The sequence below is a fragment of the Haliotis asinina genome, chromosome 12 (assembly GCF_037392515.1).
Source record: "Haliotis asinina isolate JCU_RB_2024 chromosome 12, JCU_Hal_asi_v2, whole genome shotgun sequence".
NCBI classification, from domain to species: domain Eukaryota; kingdom Metazoa; phylum Mollusca; class Gastropoda; order Lepetellida; family Haliotidae; genus Haliotis; species Haliotis asinina.
In genome coordinates this window covers 34,247,289-34,270,440 of record NC_090291.1, presented here as the reverse complement: position 1 = coordinate 34,270,440, position 23,152 = coordinate 34,247,289, and the positions used below count along the sequence as shown (strand labels likewise).

The 23,152-nt window shown below is 39.7% G+C and overlaps 1 protein-coding gene across 1 annotated transcript; it reads left to right on the top strand.

The window, feature by feature from the left end:
- The first annotated feature begins 1,473 nt into the window (after positions 1-1,473).
- On the top strand, positions 1,474-21,882 carry LOC137257989 (multidrug and toxin extrusion protein 1-like). The gene is made up of 19 exons (XM_067795514.1): positions 1,474-1,591; positions 2,371-2,498; positions 4,853-4,954; positions 5,496-5,564; positions 6,181-6,229; positions 7,776-7,875; positions 8,130-8,172; positions 8,729-8,773; positions 8,944-9,041; positions 9,203-9,300; positions 10,092-10,205; positions 11,703-11,770; positions 12,792-12,900; positions 13,439-13,514; positions 16,413-16,482; positions 17,200-17,332; positions 18,488-18,582; positions 19,168-19,219; positions 21,377-21,882. The coding sequence occupies exons 1-19, from the start codon at positions 1,474-1,476 to the stop codon at positions 21,880-21,882; spliced, it is 2,073 nt and encodes a 690-aa protein (XP_067651615.1).
- The last annotated feature ends 1,270 nt before the right edge of the window (positions 21,883-23,152 follow it).

Here is a 23,152-nt window from a genome sequence, read left to right as displayed (position 1 = left end):
GGTTCATAAAATTAGATAATATCACAGACATCAAAGCCGCGATGCATATAACCTATAGTAATAGACACATGGCGTACATGTATGATATCATTATACTATATTAATATACATGCATATATCATAAAACGTATAGATGATGTCAGGTACGAATTGATATAGTTTGGTGTCATCTCAGTACTGGGAAGAGAAGGCTCCATTTAGGATCGTAATTGTATATTTTAGGAGACTCGGGGGATCGAGTGTTGAGGCTAGTTGACTTCTTTGACACAAATTAAATCAGGGTTAGGCGACTAACGGGATCGGTTGGTCAGGCTCGCTGACTTGGTCGACACATGTCATCATATCCCAATTGCATAGAAGGATGTTCATGATGTTGATCACTGAATTGTCTGATTCAGTCTTTATGTGGCTGTCAAGTATTTGGGGTGCGACGTTTATCAACAACATATCACGCTGACGCTGCAGTGACTGTGAGTGTTGGACCGTGCTTTGTCGCTTTCAAAGACAAACACAACGTAGGGAGTGAAACGCGCGCTGTACCTTTGTGGGGAACTGAATCCAGTTACATGTAAACCACAGGCGGGCACTTCAACAACTACAGGCTACCCCACAGAATAAGTTTGTGACTTCGTAAAACATTTATATCTAAAATTCAAATACGATTTAGACATGGCAAATTTAAACGTTACCCTCGCCTATCATAATGGAAACTCCGTGTCCTGGTGGATGAAGTGCCACTACCAGGCGGGAGGAATTGCATGGGTGGTTTGATCCACAGCAACTTCCTACTAACAGACTTTGAAAGATGATGCCCTCTGTTACCCTGCCTGGCGCTAGGGATCAAGGGAAGTAATTATTAATGTTCAAACAGTCTAGCGAAATATTGCCCTTGCCATCCACAATATTGTGTAAAACATGCTTTCAAGTGATTTAAAAATAGAATCTATTTCCAAAAAGCGTACCAAACTCGGAGTGGTAAAACACTCTCAAATTTGTCCTCAGAGTTTGTGGGGGTCATGAACTCCACGTTTCACAAATATATAATACTTTAGCGATATCTGACACATATAGATATGATAATGTCTCATTGGAAAGAACTAAAAATTTCTCTTTTCGTGAATTAACTGATAACATACTGTCGGATACAAAGAAAATCTGCATTAGTGTTATTTATTAAAACAAGCAAACATGATAATTATTAATATTGATTACATCGCACCGTATGATATATATTATTGTCACAGGCAATGAAAAGATCTCAAAATAACGTTATGACATCTGACACATTTCCCTTGTTGACATTTTACGCATGCTTATTTCACTCTTTAACGTGGAGTTCGTAAAGGTTCTGAGCTCCATACAACGATTCATGGCATCGCTTCAAATACATATCAGTTGTATCGCCCACAACGTCGCAGGGAGCTTCAATGCGGCCCTGTCAAAAGGTTTCAGCCGAGAGGTTGTGTGGGTGAAATGGACGACATCGCCGACGATGGTGTCATGTGCGAACCACTGGCTATGGTGTCAACACCAGGGAGCGACGTTGCTTTCTTGCATGGATCCACCACGCTTTATTCCTTTTCCGATCGGGGTCATTATCGCATGTTTCATTCATAATTAATGCGGTTTAGTAAGCTGAAAATTGATGAAATTGCATATCATAACGGCGTTTTTAAATAACAGGTTCCATATTCTTATCGGCAGAAATACTCTACCGTTCTTGTTAGTTAGGGTTCAATACAACCTAAATCCTTGTGTTTCCTTGTGTACCGAGCAGATACACATAGTAATCTTTGAAAATTAACTTAAAGGGAGAGACAAGATGACGATTTAAAGATCGGTGTTTGGGACTTAAATGGACGCAGGTCGCCATTGTGAAAGCATGCCCACTCACTTGAAGGATGCTCACTGATGAAACACACACATGCATGAAGAAATGCACCATGCACAAAAACACCCACCCACACATTATCAGTTCTCATTACTGGTGTAAAGCTCTATTTAAGTATCCATTCTTTATCGTTTTTCATCCACCAACAGTTTAACTGTCATGGACTGAAATTATTGAATCATGCATAAAACTGTTCAGCATTATTCCTGCTTTCAAAGCATTGAAGGTCTGTTTGAATTTGATGAATGTGTGTGAACATTCCTTAAAAACCTTAATAACAATGTTACTTATTTCATAAGCCTGTTCTACTTAGCACATACATTTACAATGTACAGTCTATGCAGGTATAATCACAATACCTTTTCATGTCTTGAAAATAATTACACACTACCTGTTCTCCATGCTCATGCGATTATTGTAGTTTCACAACCTAGGCTATGCATAATGTCAGTTGATTTTATGTACAGAAAATGTTTCAGGACCCAGATGTCTCAGCTGGTTTAAGTCAAGATGTGGCTGTGATTGTTTTGGACGACTTTACCGGCGGCTCTTCCCACTTGGATATAAAAATGAATTCAAGAGTCTTGTCTCCATAGCCTGGCCAATTGTAAGTTTTGTTTGCATGTATGTCGTGTGTGTAAGGTCATAATCAATGGTCATGCCGCCACAACAAGCTGCTTTGTGTGCACATATAATATGCGTGTATGGATATGTGTAAGAATCAAGAGTCTTCATTCCTTGCCATGGATATTGTGCATGTTTTGTGTGCACATCTATACTATCGAGCAGAAAAATTGAGACTTTTCACAGTGCTGTCTATTTTTTATTTTACATTAAAATTTCATAAAATTTGTCACAGATGTGTCTGATGCCTTGTCCTTAAAGGAAATATATCTTAGTAGTCTGGCTTCCAGACAGGTCAAGGTGTGAATTGATTTGTGAATCGTTGCATTGTCTTGTTGAAGTTGGAATGGGATTGCACTTTGACCTATGTGGGAATCTAGTATGCCTTGCTGTAAAATATCACAGTATTTGCGAGAATCAAATCTTCTTCAAATCTCCATCTTCAGCAGAGGCGTCACACTGAGTTTACTGATGCCACCACATACCATGACACTTGGAGAAAACTTCGGTACCATTTACAAGCACTTTCCTCTTCGTCGTTATTCTGTAAAACTGAAATTTACTCTCATCTGTGAAAATCACATTGGAAAAATCCTGGCAGCAATACTTTCTACTTTCTAAGTCGTTTAGCCTTATGGTGATCTGTCATCAAGGGGACTTTTTTCGGTACCTGTTTAGCATATCCAGAGTGTTTTAATGAGCGTCGAATTGTCCGTTCTGATACGTCTGGGCCACCTTGACTTGATGCTTTGACAGCAATCTGTTTGGCAGACCAGTTAGGATGCATCAGAGCGAGGTGCGCGACCCTCCTCCCGTCATTAGGCCCCAGGCTCGAGCGACGTCCCAATCTCGGCTTATGTCTTACGCCATCTCTTGCTTCGATTCTTTTCACAATTCTGTAAACTGATGCCCTACTAAGGCCTGACCACTTCACAAGTTTCTTAACTGATCGCACGCCTGATTCATACAATGCCTGAAGTCTACTTCTTTGAGTGATATTTACCATTTCGTCCATTCTGTTGTCTGCTAACAACAAGGTCACGTGACCAAGCCGAAAGTGCATGTAAGGGAGATAAGCGCTTGACAACATGGGAAGACAACTCCAAATAGCCTATATTAGTGTCCGGCAATCTATTCGCGTATATTATCAATTTTCATATATGTAATATGTGTCTCATTTTTTCTGCTTGATTCCATTTAAATGTATGTGTGGTGAGAATCAAGAGTCTTCAGTCCTTGCCATAGTACATAGTACATATTTAGTATGCACAAATAAATATGTGTGGCCATGATAAAGACTCAAATTGTGCTAGCAGGGCAGTGGAAGCTGTCAAAACTGGCACCTGTCCAATCCAGCAAGTTGTCAGCACTGGCATAAATGACTTGTACATTTGTCACCAGTTCCACAATCCGGCACACTGTCTAAACCAGATTATTTTGTCAGTCCCAATGAGCAACGGTTTAGACAGGTTCCACTGTAATAAGTGTTTGCACACATCCAATATGTGTGTATGGTAACGTTTTAAAATTCAATCTCCAGTTTATGACCAGCATTACCAGCTAATATAAATATGAGTCATTAAATATGAGTCATAAATATGAGTCATTCTGTGCATTAAACAGATTCACATCTTTATTATTCACCATGCATTTGTGACATTCAGTGCAGTTTTATCAGAGACCATATGATATTATAATAATATATTATATGGTCTCTGGTATTATATAATTATACCATTGCCACAAGGTATTGCATCCTTAAGACTCCTCGAAGTTAACTGTACTGTTTTGATTTTGTTGTAGAATGGATACTGTAATATGACGAACGTCAAACCCCTTCACAATTTATTTAATTCTATGACAGTTTCCGTGTCAGCCTGTCGATGATGTAACAACCGTTCTCGTTTTTGTGATTAATATCTTCACATAAAGTGACTACTTTCCAAAAATAAGTTTTGTTTCCTACTCTGTATTATCAAAAAATAACAAATTTTGGTCAGTTAAAAAAAATTATAACATTTCGATGAAAATATCGGACTTTATGTAGCTGAACGTGAAGCGCCTCGCATAAACAATGGCCGTTGCGGGAGCCTTGTGCCGATAAAATTAGCTAATGCATTTTTTAATTCGTGGGCGTTTCGTTTTGAGGTACAAAAACTTCTTAAACTTGATATATTTAGAAAGCTGAGAATTTGTTCATTCCATACGTAATTCAAGTCATACGTAAATCATGTTTGGTAAATAGTTGTTGCAAGTTATGTTTAGGGATGTCATTAGGCTACTGCTCTGTCGAATGGGTTCGACAGCAGCATTGAGAGGATTAATTCTTCATTCCAGACTGTGACCACCTTCTTTCAGCAGTTGTTGTTTCTGGTGACCGCCATGTTTGTCGGCCATCTTGGTCAGCTTGAGCTAGATGCAGCAGCTCTTGGCATCACAGTGAGTTCCTCTCTTAAGGCAGTCATTGTTTATGTGTCTCCTTCTCATATCTCCTTGTTTAGTTTCATTCAGTAATATGCCATTAAAAAAAGGTAGGGAATATTCCATTCCAAATGACGTTCTGATGGATCAGGGTGAAAGGTTGTTCCAATATGGTACATATTGAAATAGTATCAGATATTTGTTCAACTGTAGCGAGAACTAGGCTTGATAAACTTTTTGTTTTTAATACCCCACTCAGAAATATTCCAGCAATATTTTTTCTGCAAATAATAAGTCTTGACCTGATAATCCAGTGATCGACAGCATGAGCATCGTTCTACATAATTGGGATATAATGGCATTCTTCGATCAAGTCATCAAACCTGACAGCCCGATCCAGTCAGTCGCCTCTTACGACAAGCATGGATTGCTGAAGACCAGTTCTAGCCCATATCACATTTCAAGAACTAAGATCTGCTTTTATAGAGATTGTGATTTTTCCCTTTTTGCCTGCTTGTTTTTTTATGGTAACATATTTCAACATGTTTTGTATTTCCAGATGACCAATGTTACGGGGCTGTCTGTGGTATCTGGACTGGCATCTGCATGTGATACTCTCTTCCCTCAGGTCAGGCCTATTGTCTGGAAACAAAAACTCGCATCATTAACAAAACTCGGCTTTGTCTACCTATATTTAAAATATTCACTTTTGCCTGTCCACAATTTGGTTGTTTCAAGAAACACGAGTTCCTCTTGTTATGACATTTTTCGTATCCAGCTTGAATCTCATTGATAAGAAAAGTGGTCTCTTAAACAGATATATACAATCAATCCATTTTGGGTTGGGGTGGGGGTTTGTTCTAATTTCCTTAAAACTGTCTATACAGACATAACTAGTACACAAATTAGAATATTAGACTGACACAAAAGTTTTTCAAACTGTCACCTAACTGTTCCTGCTTTATTCCCATTACTACTGATAGAAAGTTGTTTCATTTGATATTTGCACTGTTCAGTTGGATTGATTTTGAATTATATTTGATTGTATATACATGTATATGATGTGAAGTCTTAGAATTCAGTTCAGCAGTATGGAAACTTGTCTTAAAGATTTGCAGGCTTGTTGAGTATGTACAGTCAGGTTGAAGTGGTGATTATATTGAACTTGGATTTAGACTTTTGTGACTGTATGTTTTGTAAAGTATGTTTTCACGTCTTGGTCATATTGTTTACCTTTTCTTCAGACATATGGCAGTTCCAACAGAAGAAATCTTGGCATTGTTATGCAGAAAGGTTAGTAAAGCCATTGTCAGAATTAAAATATACTCATGACCATTTTGACACCTACCATTGAATAATATACAGTTATACAGTTTTAAAATGTAAGAATGTGTGATGGCAAGATTTATCCAATGTCCATGTAGTCTTCTGAAAAACATAATCTATGTAGAGGGTTATTTCTGCATAAATACTGTTGACATTAAAACAGCTAGTGTTTATGTGTTTAAGGGTAAATAGTTTGCATACATACAACAAATTTCCCCTCTTTTTGTGTATCACTTCTAATTGCCATTCAAACACTTTCAGGGGAGTAGTATACACGGTGAAGGAACAGGACCAGGTCCTTCCCATGGGCCCAATATTTTAACAAATTTAATTTTTCCTTATCCCCCCTTTATAACCTGAGCGCACAAGAAGTCTGGATCGAGTTTATCACAAATTCCACTTCTGCTTCAAAGTTTGGTGGCTTTTTACATGGTATTCCCAGGGAATTTTACACACGCTGAACACAACAAGCAGGTCAGTGGACGCTGAAAACATTCTTAGTAACCACAATCCATCATTGAATTGCATGTGTAAGCTGAGTTCCGTCTATAATAACACAAACAGTTCACTTCTGTCTTCTCGCAACAAAAATGTTGGAAGACTTTTCACCTCAAATAAAGGTCTAATTAAATGCAAACACAGTACTTTCTGATAGTCTAAACAATGCTGAACATGATAGATACATCGATGGACGCTAAAAAATATTTAGAAGCCACACAGTCCATGATTTTAGAATCGTCATTCATCACCTTTGAAGACTCATAAGCTATTTTTGGTTTTAATACACTGACATGTAGCTGCTAGCATAATGAGTAATCAACCGCAGACCAGTTCAGTACGCAACAAATATGATGTCTCGGCAATCCGAGCCTTTTCCCCGACTGACCCCATGCTCACTTCAAAGTCCTTATCTTGAAAACTATTTTCATCAGATTTTGCTTGTACCTCAGTAAGTAGTAAACACAATGATGGAGATGGATTAGGGAAGGATCTGGTCCCGTTCTCAAAAACTCTTCAACCAGTTTTACTCAAATATTACATGCACCATGGCAAGTAGTATACATAGTGATGGCATGGGATAAGGGACATCTCAAGGGCCCATTTTTGGGGGATGGAACTCCTCCCGTGCCATCATCATGTATGCTATTAGGGGCAGTGGGGTACCCTACTGGTTAGAGTGTTCACTCATCATGTTAAAGACTCGGGTTTGATTCCCCACATGGGTACAATGTGCGAAGCCCATTTCTGCTGTTTCCTGCCGAAATATTGCTAAAATGGAAACTAAGCTATACTCACTCACTTTCACCCATCATTGAATGGGTACCTGGTGGGATAAGTCATGATTGTCAACCTTCTAGCGCCTCACATGCAGTAAGTGTTATCCGGGGTTATAATGTGTTACAGCTTTAAGCATGCACAAGTGCATGGAAACAGATACTTTATAAGTAGCCATTATGATTATTGTGAAATGTGTCATCATAAAGTATTTACAGGCACCTGCTGTTACTTTCAGCCATTGTTATCTTGTTGTTGCTGTGTATTCCTTGTTGGGCCATCTTCATCAATGTTGAGCACATTCTCTTGGCCACGGGACAGGACCCAGTGGTGGCCAAGTAAGTAGCCTTCTATCCAAACAGTGTAAAGCCATTATGTAACTCAAACATCAGGTTTCTAAGTTGATATTATCCTCTAGTGTCTGTTGTCACTGTGATGTTGGTGCATACCCTTTCCATCAGTAAGTTGGAAGAGTATTTGTTTTATAAATATTTGACTGTAATTGCCAAATACTTTTTTCATGTTATTGTCCACAGTTCATCTTGTGTCTTCTCTGATTATATGTTTGAATTTTTTTCCCTATTTCTTTCAGCATGGCTGGACAGTTTGCACTGTGTTATATTCCGATTCTCCCGGTAAGTTTATTTCTAAGAGTTTGATGTCATTTTTCATTAACATTATCTTCTGTACTTCTCAAGGAGTTGAGGAGTGCTCAGTAATTGGAGTAGTAATAACTGGATTGACACCTTTTTACTTCAGTACAAACTATGAGTTCGTGAGTGAGTTTAGTTTTACACTGTTTTCAGCAATATTCCAGCTATATGGCAGCAGTCTGTAAAAAATCGAGTCAGGACCAGACAATCCAGTGATCACCATGAGCATCAGTCTATGCAATTGGGATACAAAGACATGTTTCAACCAAGTCAGCAAGCCTGACCACCTCATCCAGTTAGTCTCCTCTCACGACAAGCATGGGTTACTGAAGACCAATTCAAACTTGGATCTTCACAGGGCCAATACAATGACTGTATTGTGCATGTTGTCAAGAAGTAAAGTGGTGGATTGAGTAGTCAGGCTGTATGACTTTGTTGATTCTATACAGCATCAACTTTGGTTATGGTATCTTTCTCGGGATTGCCTGTCCAAACTGCTTGATTCCATATTGCTGACTAGGGTATTCTTTATTTTCAGGCAAATGTGTTGTACTTCGTTTTTAGCAAGTATCTCCAAGCTCAGGTAAGACAAATGTTTTATCATATTTCTCCTTTTGTAAATGTGTAGTTTCTACTTCATTCTAATACAATACACCATTGCTGATGATTGGTTGGTGAATTGTCTTGCAGTCTTGTGATGTTGAATAATGCTGTATCTTTTTGGTAGAGAGATTTTGTGTGTGTCTTTTTCAGAGTATTGTGGTCCCATCATGCCTGATCCTCATTGCTGGGAACCTCCTCAATGTTGCACTCCTGGCTCTCTTCCTGTTCTGGCTCAAGCTGGAGTTGTTGTGAGTAATACAATCCATCACGGGTTAGCCTTGAAGCCATAGAGTGTACCAACTGTATATAAATATTAAATATGTACAATTATGGGAATATATCAGATATCACAAACTTTATATTCTTGTTTCTCACCACTTGATTTTGATCAGATTTTCATTTCTTCCAGAGGAGCAAGTTTGTCCATTGGCCTTAGCTTCTGGGCAGTGGTGTTTCTCCATTTAGGGTACATCAAAGCCAGCAAGATCTATGAGGACACATGGTCTGGTAAGTTTAGCCAGATCAGGCAGAGGACCTGAGCCCTTATTCTGGAAACATTCGTAGCCCTAAGAATTCTTAACTTTGATCTTAGCCAATGTGTTAAGAATGGGCTTAAGAAGTTCGTATCGCTACGAACGTTTCGAGAACAGTTAGAATGTCTAGTAAACAAAGAAGATTTCCACCTGATTCCCTAAGTTGTCAAGATAGAGCAGAACAGATGTCTGAGAGTTATCAGGATTTTCACCTGTTCTGTGAGTCAGCAAGCTTTCCACCTGGTCTTCAAGTTTGCAAGATAAGGCAGAACACCTTGTCTAGTAAAACAGGAAGATTTCCACCTGGTTTTGTAAGTTGGCAAGATAAGGCAGAACACCTTGTCTAGTAAAACAGGAAGATTTCCACTGGTTTTGTAAGTTGGCAAGATAAGGCAGAACACCTCGTCTGGTAAAACAGCAAGAATTTCACCTGGTCTGTGAGTCAGCAAGATAGAGCAGAACACTAGACTGGTGCTACCATAAGATTTCCACCTGGTCCTTTAAGAGTGCAAGGTGTAGAATGACCCCTTGTGTTTGTGAGGCTCTTAGCACTGAACTAAGGATAACTAAAATCCTTACAGGTTGTACCTGACTGACTGGATGACTGACTGACTGACTGACTGACTGACTGGATGACTGACTGACTGACTGACTGACTGACTGACTGACTGACTGACTGACTGACTGACTGACTGACTGACTGACTGACTGACTGACTGACTGGATGACTGACTGGATGACTGACTGGATGACTGCATGTTTCAGGTTGGTCTGTACAGTGTCTGTCGGAGTGGAAGGTGTTCTTCAGTCTGACGCTGCCTGGACTCTTCATGACATGTCTGGAGTGGTGGAGCTTTGAGATTTCTGTCATTCTTACAGGTTGGTAGTTTCTTTATATTGACAGTTTGGTGGAGTGAGTGGTGGAGCTTTGAGATTTCTGTCATTCTTTCAGGTTGGTAGTTTCTTTATATTGACACTTTGATGGTTTGATGGAGTGAGTGGTGGTGCTTTGAGATAAATGTTATCTTGACTGTCAAATAGGGTGAGTGAGTTCAGATAGCCTTCTGAGAACCTTCATAAGAAGTTAAATTCAGAAAAAGATGTGATGTCAAAGACATATTAGTAGACTTATATGAGAAAATTTATACTAGAAAATTTGGATGTACAGTCAGGCCGCGTTAATCCGAACACTTCTGTTTTTCATCAAAAACGTTCGGTTAGTGAAACGTACGGACTACTGAAGCAAATACCACTTCAGGCGAGTTACTTCCCTTTGACATACTGAGACAAGAACATACGAATGTATGCATGTATCAAATGACATTATTACAGTTTGTAGACAACAACTGGAATATTAACATAACAATCAATCAATGTGCGGCAGTAATTTCCCATCGTTTTACACTTAGGGGCGGGACTTGCCATTGTGACTGACAGGTGTCAAGTGCAGCTGATCTCATTTTGACTCGATCGGTATTTTATACAGCAAGGAAACATGACAGGTATTACTCAAACTAAACAAAAGTGAAACCTATTAACTGATTAAAATCACAAACTAATGACATGCTCAACGCAGAAGTGTCACCTCCGTTAACAATTACAATTGAAGTCAGCCGATGAAGACCAGCGCTAATCACAGGCGCTCACGAGGTAAGGCTATTATCCGAACCTCTTTGATGTACCACCGGATTAATGAAGCAAAACCATGTGTAACTAGCCAATCTGTTACCGCTAATTAATGTCCAGATACAGAGACTGAAGCATTGGATTAATGAATCAACAAGTAATGAGTTTATATAGTAAACAAGATTGGTTACAGCCAGCTACTGTTCGGATATCGCGGGAATCGGATTGTCGGGGTCCGGACTAACGCGGCCTGACTGTGTATCTACCTATGTCTGTCTGCATCTTTGGATAGAGGTCATCGATTAAGCCGCTAATAACACTGGTCTGATCGACTTGGGTTTAATGCCATTTTATATAGAAATCCAGTTATATCATGGCCTGTCAACCCATTTGATGCAACCAGTGACCATAGTATGATAAGGCTGGAAAGATAATCACGTCTGTTAAGTTTTCAGTTTCAAATTGAAATAAAGTGAAGGCCTATATAGTCCCAGAAAGCTATATGCAAAGTCATCGAGTGACAGTGCGATTAACAGGATCATGTGGTCAGGCTTGCTGACTTGGTTGACACATGTCATCACTTCCCAGTTGTACAGATCAGTGCTGATGCTGTTGATCTCGTAATTGTCTGGTCCAGACTCAAATATTCAAATATTTACAGACCACCAATATATAGCTGGAATATTGCTGAGTGTGTCGTAAAACTAACCTCACTCACTCACTCACTCTGATGTAAATATCTTTTTACAGGTCTGCTAGGTGGTGTGGAGCTCGCAACTCATGCAATACTGTTCCAGATGGCCATCCTCATGTTCATGGTGAGAACTGAGCGTCAGATGAGCGTGTCCTTGGTGTGTTTTGGTTGTTGATGCTAAGGATTCTTCGTTTCTGGTGAAGCTGGTGGTGGGTGTTGGTGGTTCCTGGTGAGTGTTGGTTGATGTTGTTGAGTGTTGGCTATTTTGGCGAGTTTTGAGCATTCATGGTGAATATTGGTAGCTCATGGTGAGTGTTGGTTGATGAAACTGAGGGTTTTTCATATCTGGTGAAAGTGGTTGTTCCTGGTGAGTGTTGGTTGTTTTTGGTTGGTGTTGGTTGTTCCTGGTGAGTGTTGGTTATTGCTGTTGAGGATTGGTTGTTACTGGTGAGTATTGGTGTTGGTATCCTGTTTATGTACGCAGATCATCAGTTCTGCCTTGAAAACATTAAGCAAATATGTACAGTGTCTTTAACCTCTCGCATGTTTAGCACGAAGTGGGGGATGTAGTATAGGCTGTGTCCATCCATATGTGTGTACGTACGAATTGGAATATCTTAAGAACCATTGACTAGATTCTTTTCATATTGGGTGCCTAGGTTCATCACAGTATAAGAAGGGTCCCAGTCAAGTTTGATGACCTTGACCCTCATTTCAAGGTCAAATGAGGACTCAAACGTTTTACCTTGTCAGCGAGATACCTCAAGAATGTTCACTGGATATTCTTCATTCTTGACACCAAGCTAAGGGCCAAGTTGATTTTGGTGACCGTCACATGATTTTTAAGATCACAGCGACACCTTGAACATTTCGGCATGTTAAGCTTGTCAGCGAGGTATCTCAAGAACCATTCACTGGATTCTCTTTGTAGACTTTCAAGACTTCTCTTGAAGGGGCATTGATGCTGAGCGATTATTGTTTCTTGCCAAAGGTCTAATTACAAAACCAAGCAGCAGGTATTGTTGCATATTTCATTCCCCATGACATATGGGTCAAGGTCAAAACTGTGACCTTCACTTTTATTTCTTTTCATTTCTAATTTGTATTGGGTGATTATGTCACCATACTGACAATGCTTGTTTCAGATTGCAATTGGAACTGCTATTGCTGCCAGTGTTCGGGTGGGCAACCATCTTGGTGAGGGCAACCCTATGGAAGCCATGACAGCTGCCCATGTAGCCATCTCTCTCATATGTATGTTGGAAACTTTCAATTCTTACTTGTCAGTCAGAGAAATAAACCCAACACAAATTTTGGTACATGAATACATGATATCGTTTGCATTCTGTTAAATTTTCTTTATCTTGACAGTTGAAGGCACATTGGGTCCCGATATGGACTAAGTTCTCTTTCTGTTTCTGTCCTATTACCCCAATTTTGTCATATTTGGCTTTTCTTTTGTATTATCTGTTGTTACGATGTTAAATTATCGTTGAATTTTTTGTAATTTTGAGGTAATTGGACATGTTTTTCAATCAGCTGAGACTTACTTCTTAGTTTGGTTCCCCCTTACTAAGCCACCATAAACAGGTGGGCAGCAAACCTTATGACTCAGCGATGCCAGATTCGGTCCAGAGAGTCCACATTCTGGTGGTTTATGAGTTATGTTGTTAGTTAAGCTACTGTTTCCCAGGAGACAATACATTCCGTTACGAAACAAACTTTGTGAAAGATGTGTTGGAGCTAACATGCCCCAACATACTCTACTTGACCTTGGCCTTTCTACTTTCAGGGTTGATAGCTCTGTTTTTGGCAATGCTGCTGCTTTTACTACGACAAGTCATTCCCTTAGCATTTACTAATGAGAAGTAAGTAAACTTCTTTACCTGAGCAGGTAACTCATTTGGATCACTATCAGCTAAAGTCTTAGTATGGCGTCTGTCTGTCTGTCTGTCTGGCGCCTGTCTGTCTGTCTGTCTGGCACCTGTCTGTCTGTCTGTGTCACTATTTCTATCAATTTACATTGGTACTTTTGATCAAAGTTAGTGTTTTTGCAGTAAATGTGTACTGTGCTGGGCTCATGCCGGCTCCATTTCCTGTGCTTCAGATATTCAATGACACCTGGAAATTGGCCAACACATGATGTTTTTTAACATTGTAAACACTAAAATAAAACAAAAGGCCCACATGGGTTTTACTGTCTGCACATATTTACATTGAGTACAAGTACAGCAGTGAAGTGTCATCAGCTGGTCATTTCAGCTGGTTCCCATGGTAGTATCATGCATACTTTACATCACATTATGATTTGAATGACGTCACCACTGTTGACACAACAATGCTTTTGTGTGCAATATTTATACGTGTCAATATGCAGCAAATAGCCTTATACTTTCCAGGAATTGAATACCATTTGATCATGCTTTTCAACCAATCAGATGAGAGAACACAGTGACTTTTGGTTTACAGTGATGATTTGATAGATGTGATATATAGTTAGGTGTTAATAAAAGTTGTTCACTGATTAACAACTGATTACTCAAGATGAAAAAGTAACTACCACAAAGTGCTGAATGAGTTGCTATTGGCAGCAGGGTGAATTGAAATGCACCTCGCTTTACATTAAAAATAATAGAAGAGCTCTCAGCCAATCAGACAGGGACATTTATGTGTGAGGTAAGATAATGGTGCCTAGTTCAAAGTGTATCGTGATACCTAGTTACCATGTTACCATGGTATCCATATTGTGTTGCACGGTTACTGTGTTGTGTAATCATGTACATGGTCTATTTTGATGCATATCATCTAAGATGACTTGACAAAGTCATTTATGGGGCACAGACACTATTGTGCATTATGAAGCACCCATTTTTTTTGCATATTTATCAGGAGAATGATACAGTGTATTGTCATGCTTAGTTAGGATGTTTTATCATGCCTACATAGTGTGATGCAAACATTGTAAAGCATCATTTTTATTATGCACAAATAGTGTGAGGCGTCATGACTACAGTGGATCATGAGGCACACATAGTGTGATGCATCATTACTACAGTGGATCATGAGGCACACATAGTGTGATGCATCATTACTACAGTGCATCATAGGCCACAGGGGCTTGTATCGCTTTGAAACGGCGTTCGAAAGACATATAGATGTATAGACCCTACCCTAGTACTATATAAAAGGAAAGGGATGTAACGAAGAAACCACCCCCTCCTCGATCAAAGTTACATGTCACCGGGTAAAATATTTTTAAGACAACGTCGAGGCCAACGGATCGAACGCCAGATGATTTCCCTACAAAATGAGCCATAAATGGTCACAATCGGATCATTATTTCAAAAGTTATACGCTACGAATCATCGAAAACAGCTACCACCACAATTTCACGCCAAAATCATGGATCACCAAATACGGCAAAAACTCACCTTTTAAATTAGTTTATTAATTCCAGACACGTTGACAGCACCAGCGCTGGGCTGGATTCGATCGGCTGCGGCATTTCGTGGGTCGGAAAACTTATTGCAACATCTACATGTCATTTTCTCGACAGTAAGCAAACATTGTCACCAAAATCGCTGGCAAACCTACTCACTTGTCGGCCATAAGTGACCTTGACATTCAATGAACTGAGCAGATCCGCGCAAACAGACTCGGGTCATCCGATTGGCCACTGCCACTGTATATTTTATTTCCCACCAATCGGATGACCCGAGTCTGTTTGCGCAGATCTGCTCAGTTCATTGAATGTCAAGGTCACTTATGGCCGACAAGTGAGTAGGTTTGCCAGCGATTTTGGTGACAATGTTTGCTTACTGTCGAGAAAATGACATGTAGATGTTGCAATAAGTTTTCCGACCCACGAAATGCCGCAGCCGATCGAATCCAGCCCAGCGCTGGTGCTGTCAACGTGTCTGGAATTAATAAACTAATTTAAAAGGTGAGTTTTTGCCGTATTTGGTGATCCATGATTTTGGCGTGAAATTGCGGTGGTAGCTGTTTTCGATGATTCGTAGCGTATAACTTTTGAAATAATGATCCGATTGTGACCATTTATGGCTCATTTTGTAGGGAAATCATCTGGCGTTCGATCCGTTGGCCTCGACGTTGTCTTAAAAATATTTTACCCGGTGACATGTAACTTTGATCGAGGAGGGGGTGGTTTCTTCGTTACATCCCTTTCCTTTTATATAGTACTAGGGTAGGGTCTATACATCTATATGTCTTTCGAACGCCGTTTCAAAGCGATACAAGCCCCTGTGTCATAGGCCACACTTTAGTGTGATGCATCATTACTACAATGGATCATGAGGCACAATTTAGTGTGATGCATCATTACTACAGTGCATCATGAGGCACACTTTAGTGTGATGCATCATTACTACAATGCATCATGAGGTACACAAAGTGTGATGCATCATTACTACAATGCATCATGAGGTACACAAAGTGTGATGCATCATTGCTACAATGCATAATGAGGAACACTTTAGTGTGATACATCATTACAACAATGCATAATGAGGCCCACATACTGTGATGCATCATTACTACAATGCATCATGAGGCACACTTTAGTGTGATGCATCATTTCTACAATGCATAATGAGGCACACATAGTGTGTACAGCATTGCACACATATTGTATTGTGATGCATTGTTACTATGATTTTTTGTCATATTCCTTATATAGGTGTGTCTGTTGGCTTCTTAACTTCTTTTCGTTTGTATATTGAATTGACAGTAAAGTTTGTTTCTTACAGATCGATTGTTGACCTGATAATAAAAATTTTACCAATGATTGCCCTGTTCCACCTGTTCGATGCCATGCAGGTAAGTGAATGATCTGAGTGTAGTTTGATGCTGTTTTTAGTAATACTTCAGCAATATCACCAAAGACTGTCTGCATATTTTGTACCCATGTGGAGAATTGAACAGTCGATAGCCTGTCAAGACACATTAACTACGAGGCTAATCTGGTACTTTATGTATTTTGTGCTGCACGTTTATCAATGGAAGACAATTACTGAACTATTGATAGTCACAGATTGCATCGACCCGTGAAGGTCCCGGGGTAGAATAGGCTTTCAGCAACCCATGCTTGCCATAAAAGGTGCCTATGCTTGTTGTAAGAGGCGACTAACGGGATCAGGTGGTCAGGCTCGTTGACTTGGTTGACTCATGTCATCGGTTCCCAATTGCTCAGATCGATGCTCATGTTGCTGGTCAAAGGATTGTCTGTTTCAGATTTGCTTATTTACAGACCGCCGCCGTATAGCTGGAATATTGCTGGGTGCAGTGTAAAATTAAACTCACTGTTTACGAGGTAACAGGGTTGGATAATTCTAGATCAAAGTGAACAAATCTGGTGATTCATGTATTTTGCGCTGCACATTTATCAGTGGAAGTCAGTTACTGAACTATTGATAGTCACACATTGCATCAATAGTATTTTGTTTCTACCATTGATTAATTGCTATTCATCATTAGTTCTATGCATTGTTTGTTGTTTTGTTTGTTGTAATATTTGACAGTATCTTCTGTCTTCAGGGTGTCTGCAGTGGAGTGTTGCGTGGCTTGGGCAAGCAGTTGTTTGGTGCCTCCATGAACTTTATCTCCTACTACGTTATAGCCCTGCCAGTTGGTGCATTGCTCATGTTCAAGACGTCCTTACAGCTTGAAGGTAGCCTCCCTTGGCCATGCCAGGATTTGGTGATCAGTACTCAGTAATGTCACATTTTAGCCTCATTTGATTGTGCCATGATTTAGTGATGTTCCTAGTACCGAACACTGACCTACATTATGGTCCAGCATTATAGACCATCCATTGCTCACTCTAAGTTGAGCTGTTTAAAAACTTGCCTGTTTAGAAACTGAACAATGTATAGTATAAGCAGCCTTCACAAGGCATGCTGAAGTTTGACAACACCTGGTACTAGAATCTTAAAAGTTTTTAAACTCATGTTTTCACACATCAAACTCACGTTGTCAAACTTCCATGTCATTTGAGCGATGTTATTTTGTAGGTCTAGTTGACCAGGCAACTGAAACATCATGTGACAAGTTCATTGATTATGATTGGTTGTTTCGGAATAACATGAGTTTGACAACACTAAAGTTTGATAGAAAATTTGGTGAGAATAGAGACTGATTCTATTTCTCATCAACAGTTTGAATTGGTGGGGTTGTTTTGGTGATGGAATTTTTCCCGCTCTCAAACTCAAGTTTGATGTATGATGTTTGATGTATGTATACTGGACGGTGGTCACAATCAGCAGTTAAGCTCCTTACTACCAGTTGAGGTGATTGATCAGTCTGATAAATTTTGTTTGATGTCCCAAAACATGTAGCAAAATACAACATATTCCCCTGATAAGAAATGTGGCAGTTTATATTTAAGTGTTTTTATTTATTTGCCATTTACCCTTTCAAAGCTGAAACCATATGAATGTCCATAGTTTCACAAACCTGTGAAGGTCACGGGTAGAATAGAATAGGCCTTCAGCAACCCATGCTTGCCATAAAAGGGAATTTGTGGTCAGACTCGCTGACTTGATGACAAGTCATCGGTTCCCAATAGTGCAGATCGATGCTCATGTTGTTGATCACTGGATTGTCTCGTCCAGACTCGATTATCTACGGACAGCTGCCATATGGCTGGAATATTGCTGAGTGTAGCATGAAACTAAACTCACTCACTTACTCACTCACTCACTCACTCATAGTTTCACATTCATCCCCACTCATAGTTTCACATTCGTCCCAGACGTCACAACAGCTTTGTCTGTTGAAGATGTTGCTAGACCAGACTCTACCTCACAAGCTTGTTGTGTTACAGGTATGTGGTCTGCTCTCGTTCTGTCCGTGTTTCTACAGTCCCTGGCCTTCCTTACCATGATTGGTATGACAGACTGGACAAAACAGGCGAAAATTGTGAGTATTCACATATATTTGTTTGCTTGTTCTTTAATTAGTGATTGAGGGTGTTTAGGTTTAAACGACATTTATCAATATTAGGATTGTCATGGCAGGGACACCAAAACTGGATTTCAGACATTGTGCCCATGTGCTTACTTGAACCCAGATCTTCGGCATGACAAGCAAGTGCTTTAACCACATGCCTACCCAACCTCCCTTTGTTCTTCGCATATCGCATTCATAATTTACCCATTTACATGACAGCAGTCTGTAATTTATTTAGTTTTGACAAGGCAAACCAGTGATTGACATCATGCTCTTTGATCTATGGTTGGTGGGGGTAGCCTAGTAATTAAAGCATTCACTTGTACTGAAAAGCTAGATTTGATTCTCCACATTGGTACAATATGTCACACATATTTTTGGTGTCACTGCTGTGACATTGCTGAAAGCTACATGAAACCAAAGTCACTCACTACTCTTTGATGTGAGCAAGTGCATCAGCCAAGTCGGGGATTGTTTACATGTGTGAAATTTACATGATTGTACGTCAGTGATGAAGAGATGAAAAGGCGACACATTAGTTATTGTCTGTTTCAGGCTCAAATCCGTGCTGGTTCTTCAGGCATCGATCAAGAACAAACAGATAAAGGTATTTATAACACTAAGGCTTGACAAGTTTCAGCATGAATGTGCATCTAGACTAACTCGGACAGACTTGACTGAGTGAGTTAATATTTAAAATCACATCATCAGTATCTCAGCCATATCATGATGAAACAGACTTGGGTCTGTGCAGCTCAATGCGTTGGTGTTAATGGGATGTATTCGCTTTTTGCCAGCGCTTTAACTGGCAATAAACAGATTAGGATGAACAGTCCAGTGTTTGTGCAATTTTAGTCTGTTTGTGTAAGTGGAGTTCACTCACCACCAAGAGTGAACTCAGTCATTAAAAGTAATCAGATTTGACATGAGTTTAGTATTCAATGGTTATATGTTTAGGTTGTCTATGTATTTTTTGTATTTGTAATAAAAATCTGAGATTTAACGCATATCTATGGGGTTTTTTTTTATGATATTTGCAATAAAATATAAACTAGGGTTGGAATGGACAGGAAAAATTGGAATTGTGTACACATGTACTTACCCAAATCGGAATCGACTACCCAAAATGTAAGAAATACAGTATTTCAGTAAACTTTTTGAAGATTCAATCATAATTAGACAGATTATTATAGAAAACTTGAAAGGGTGGCAATAAGACATTAATACTGATAAGAAGCTATTTACGTCTGTTTAAAGGTCACATGCAACGTAAAACACAACTTTGCAGATTCTGGTACCTTTAGGTATGCACTTACCGAAACAAATCATAAAAAATGCCAATTCAACCTATAAAGTTGATAAAAACGCGATGAAAGAAAAGCCCGCGAAATCGGAGTTCAAACGTTTCACTAAATTCCCCCCAGCGCTGGGGGGAAAACTGGTTTCAACGGCTGTGCTGCGCTGCCTCCATAACGCATGCGCAGTGAATAGGTTCGAGGAGCTTGAAACACTATGCATGCCCAGCGTCTGAGGTCGTGAGCAGTAGTCTAATCTTGGTAGTGTACACAAACAAGTAAATAATCTACTCGTTACGTAAAACAACTTGTTGATTGTAGTAAACAGTCTCTGTCACAGAGAAAGCTCAGTGTCTGGTTTATTCACACCTAAATGTCTGACTGCTAAAGACAACATGCAATACACAGCTTCAATCATTGACCACGTGCAATTTGAACTTAACACCTATCAGACTATACGACATAAAGAAAATAAGTTGATTTACGACTCCTGCACCCGAGTCCCGTGTCTGCCACATTATGTAATTAGGCACGTGTGATACACATGGCATGTTTTTATGTCTGTGGGTTGAAAACAAACTACATTCATTTTTTTTCGGATGGCTGGATCTGACAGAAACTGGTGCAAACTCTTGTCAGTTTCAAGTCCTGCTTTGTACTTGGACGAATGACAGATTCCAGCCACGCAGTAGTTTACCATCCATACTGACATGATTTTTTATTTGATCGAGCGCAAAATTCAGAGAACATGTATTTTCCAAATCCAACATCTCTATATACATTCTTCATGGATAACGACTTCTTTTCGTGTATATGATTTTGTTTGACAGCAGTATATGAATCCATACTGAAACGACGCATCAAGTACACAAAAAGAAGTTGTTATCCATAAAGAATCTTACTTTCTTGTGACTGGCTATACTTCTAAAATGCCCATCAAACAGATCATCTTTCTGTACACACAACGAACCCTCAGCATATATATCAGCAAATGAAACAGCCAATCGGAAACCATCGTTACACTTGAGTGCAGATCCACCCGCTATGACTGGGTTCGGTCTCCCGAGGGCTTCGTTTCGGGGGAAGTAAGCCCAAGTGCAAAATATCGCACTTTTGAATCGCGATTGTACGCTTATAATTGTGTTATTTGTTTTTTTAAAAGCAGCAATGTATATTATATGTCATGAATAAGTGATAAATGTGTATTAATTATGTTTGATTTTTTGGTTGCATGTGACCTTTAACCAGTTTAAAGTATGTAACTTCAATACTGAAAAAGACAAGTTATTATCTGCCCTTATCACTGCAGAGTTCTCTCCCTTTACAGGTACTCAGTTCCTAGAAATAGTATTCAATTTCAGTTGTACCAGACCCAGGTTCTAGTACCCATCCCAGGCCTAATTTAAAAGTTCACAATATTTGTTAAATGATTTGGATATTGGATTATCCTACAATGTTGTTTTTTCCAGACATATCTCCTCTCCACCGCCCAATGTCGATGTCTGACACAGACCTCATGGAAGCTGACCACATCCAACTGTCTACCTATAGCAGTCTCGAGAGTGTCCGCAGCGGCCAGTCTGACGAGCTGACTGACCTCCAGAAAACGCTACTGAAGCGCGGCGTGTTCTTGGTATGCCTGCTCATGGTTTTGGCCATGGGGATCATCATTGACCGTGTGCTGTCCCATCTCAACAACCACACCAACTGTTTCCTAATTCTGGGAAAAGATTTGAATTTGACGCTTATCTATCACGATCTCCATAGTAACCAGACCATGCGGAACCTTACCCTTGAAGAGGTGCAGTTTCTGAACACGACATATTGGTTCGAGAGGGAAAATCATGGAAATGCCACTTTTACATATTGTAATGGGTTTATTTCAGAAAGACCAGATCCATCAGCAACGGTTTTAAATATGTCATCGTATTTGTTCAACTTTCACCCCAGGATGCCACATAGGCCGGTGTTTTAGGGGTCATTACGCTATGATATTGTATCAAGTTGTTCGTGTTTAGGACGTATTTTTCAAGAATTTACTGTTTCTTTGAACTGTTAAAAAGGATGCAAAATGACCTCTCAAACTTGTTTTGATGTAGCATTTCAGTAGAATACCCTCAGAGGACCTTGTGGGCCCATTCCACTAGGGGATCTTTGCACTAAGATTGATGTAGGCCTATATGAAATTATGGGTGTCATGACTGGCCAAGTGCAAACGCCTTTCTGTTAAGGGGCTGTGGTGTGCCCACGTTACCCTATATCCCTATGCTGTAATAGCAAATTAAACCCTATTCACTCTGTCTTTGATAGTAAGGTCTGGCACTGTTGGATCAGCAAACTGATCATGTGTTGTTACCTGATCATGTGTTGTTACCTGACCACCTAATTGGTGGTCATTCTGTCAACCACTGCTTCACGATGAGTTTGGAAGAGTGGTGGCAGTGGCGTAAAACAACATTCACCTGGTGTGAATCAGGGTGTGATTTTACTAACATACAACCTGCACCGGTCCATATTAAAAAATGGCTGGTACAGGTTACCTTCAGTAAAAGGTTGCACTCAGTGCAGGTAACCAGAAATCTTTCAGCGTCATACAGCTGTCATTGTATGTTTCAATAGGGAAGTAAATGCCTAGAAGTAATTCGTCTCCCTCCACGTGACTTGTTACGAGAGCAGGGCATGGATTCATCCCACAGATGGCATCCTTACCTTGTCAGCTTGCTGACGGGGGGGTTAACCTCTTTGGTCATGTGGACAAGGTGTCCATCAGAAGGTACGTGGTTCGAATCCCAGCATGGAATGGCCGCTACACAAGCATGAACATTTGTGTACTCATAAGTTAGTTACAGTGAAGTTATCATATTATTGAGATTTATTAACCAAGTAAGGCAAAACTGAAACAGAATCTTTCGTCATTCATCATCAAACGGTCAGGTTTGTTGGATGTCTCTGATACTGAGTGCTTATTATGAAAACTGTTAAACACAAATATTTACGTTACTTTTTAGAACCTGTGACACTATTTTATTTTGCAACCATAATTTTGATGGTGCAGCCACACCTTAAAGCCAGGTTGGACTCCATGCAGGTACTTACAAAACAATGAATTTGACACCTGCATTTGTTGAAGGAACATTTTCACACTGTCTTCAGTGGTTTACTTTATGTTATATTTTCGATTGTGTTTTTTTATAGTGAGCTTTTTGTGTTTGTTCTGTTTGTTCATTTGTTCTAAGTGATGTTTA

Bases quoted from the DNA above. Each gene is read 5' to 3' on its own strand.
- LOC137257989 (XM_067795514.1), top strand. From the start codon at position 1,474: ATGGACGACATCGCCGACGATGGTGTCATGTGCGAACCACTGGCTATG. The intron at 9,042-9,202 runs GTGAGTAATACA...CATTTCTTCCAG, and splicing joins TGGCTCAAGCTGGAGTTGTT to AGGAGCAAGTTTGTCCATTG. The intron at 17,333-18,487 runs GTAGCCTCCCTT...GTTGTGTTACAG, and splicing joins GACGTCCTTACAGCTTGAAG to GTATGTGGTCTGCTCTCGTT.